Source organism: Hordeum vulgare, chromosome 7H (genome assembly GCF_904849725.1).
Source record: "Hordeum vulgare subsp. vulgare chromosome 7H, MorexV3_pseudomolecules_assembly, whole genome shotgun sequence".
Lineage (NCBI taxonomy): Eukaryota > Viridiplantae > Streptophyta > Magnoliopsida > Poales > Poaceae > Hordeum > Hordeum vulgare.
In genome coordinates this window covers 111,439,687-111,441,382 of record NC_058524.1, presented here as the reverse complement: position 1 = coordinate 111,441,382, position 1,696 = coordinate 111,439,687, and the positions used below count along the sequence as shown (strand labels likewise).

At 44.4% G+C, this 1,696-nt stretch overlaps 1 protein-coding gene across 1 annotated transcript; it reads right to left on the bottom strand.

Annotated features, from left to right (window-relative positions):
- Positions 1–583: 583 nt before the first annotated feature.
- LOC123408427 (RING-H2 finger protein ATL56-like) lies at positions 584–1,221 on the bottom strand. Its single transcript, XM_045101542.1, has one exon. The coding sequence runs from the start codon at positions 1,219–1,221 to the stop codon at positions 727–729; it is 495 nt and encodes a 164-aa protein (XP_044957477.1). The 3' UTR covers positions 584–726.
- Positions 1,222–1,696: the final 475 nt, after the last annotated feature.

The following is a 1,696-nucleotide window of genomic DNA, read 5'->3' as shown; positions in this document are numbered from 1 at the left end:
CTCTTAAAATACTATATAGGATACAATGTTAATCAATATTTGTCTTTATTTCGTACTGACAATCTGTATTGTAACATGTAAACTTAAAATTCAACATTTGAAAAATATTATAATCGTTGGGCATGATGTACTTGCACTAGGTTCTCTCTTTGTACATATTTCATGAACTAAGACCTTACGCACGTGTTTGTTCTTGGCAGAATCCACGCGCGTTCTTACCAACGGACTACATTTTTTATAGTGAATACACGAACAATTTTTATAGGATGTACATGCACTTATAAAATTAATGAACATAAAAAGTACATGAAGGTTTATTTTTAAAACATCTGAACTATTCATCTGATACTAATGAATGTTAATAGTTAAATTTTTTGTTTGAGGGTAAGAGTTGAATTGATAAATACAATCTATGTGATGGCTATACATATAGATTTTTTTGAATAGACTTAATTTATAAACACGGCCTCCTTAATGTTAAATAATACAACGTCGATGATTTATGAGTGTGGTCGTAGGTGCACACCATTAATATGACGAGTCAGAATCAAAATGATAGCGTCTCATGTAAGAAAATCTTTACTACCGTTGCATAGCACGGATATATTTACTAGTAATATCATCTGTATGTTATCAGTCTAAGTTACTTTCAGTATGACTAGCCTAATAAAGTTTAGCGAGCTCGTGTGAAAAAAAGCACCGCTAGAAACCTCGTTGTGCGCTAAGCTAAACCATGTCAAAAGCAACCGATATTCGTTCTGACCCGGCCACGATATTCCGTCTGCACAGCGGGCAGGTTGTCTTGCTCTTCATCCACACGTTGATGCAGTCCCGGTGGAACACGTGCCGGCACGCCGGCACCTCGCTGCACGCCTGTCCCCGCTGGAGCTCCTCCAGGCAGATCGCGCACACCAGCCTCTCCGACGCCCGCCTGCCCTCCCCCGAGTAGGGGAAGTACCCCAGCTCCACCTCCGGCGCCGGCGCCGGCGCCGGAGCCACTGCCGCCGTCCTCATCTGCTGCGCCCGCTCAATGGCCACCACCAGCGCGGCCAATCGTCCTACGGGCGCGTTCTCTTCTTCTGCTCGCTGCCCGCCGCGGCAGAGACAAGCTGCAATTCCTATGAATATGGGTCCCAGAAAGGTCATAGTAAGCAGGAAGATCCCAAACCACGCCATTATGAGGCCTGGCACCCCGTCCACTTGCCCGAACAATGTCGTCATCATCGCTTTAGAAGCAAACTGGCTTGTCGCTCTGAGGTGGTATTAGGTCGGGACGAGCAGATTTTTAGTGGGTATCAGCAATAAGGAAGCCGGTACTCTGTTCCTCTCTCTGTATATATATAGATCGGGACGAATAGTAATACGTTGCAAATCGAGTCGGAGATGGACGGTAGTACGTCGTCTCGTAGAAACCTTAACGGGAACGTGATACTCAAAGTGTAGTTCTTGTATGATCCGTTATCTGCTTTGATTAATTTGATTTGATTTGACTTAATTCACCGAGCGTTCGCGTACATTCATGTTTGACATACGCGTATGGTAGAGGTGTGTGCCGATGCTCGTGTGCTGGCACAGGATCTGTTGATCGTATTTGTTTCCACAACTTGCAAACTCAGACCTTCAAACTTTTACACACGCGTGCGGTGATTGATGGTGTTCCCAATTTATTCGTTCGTGCAGCCACATTCGTCATTTT

Excerpts from the sequence above, each read along its gene's own strand:
- LOC123408427 (XM_045101542.1), bottom strand. The coding sequence starts at position 1,221 with ATGACGACATTGTTCGGGCAAGTGGACGGGGTGCCAGGCCTCATAATG.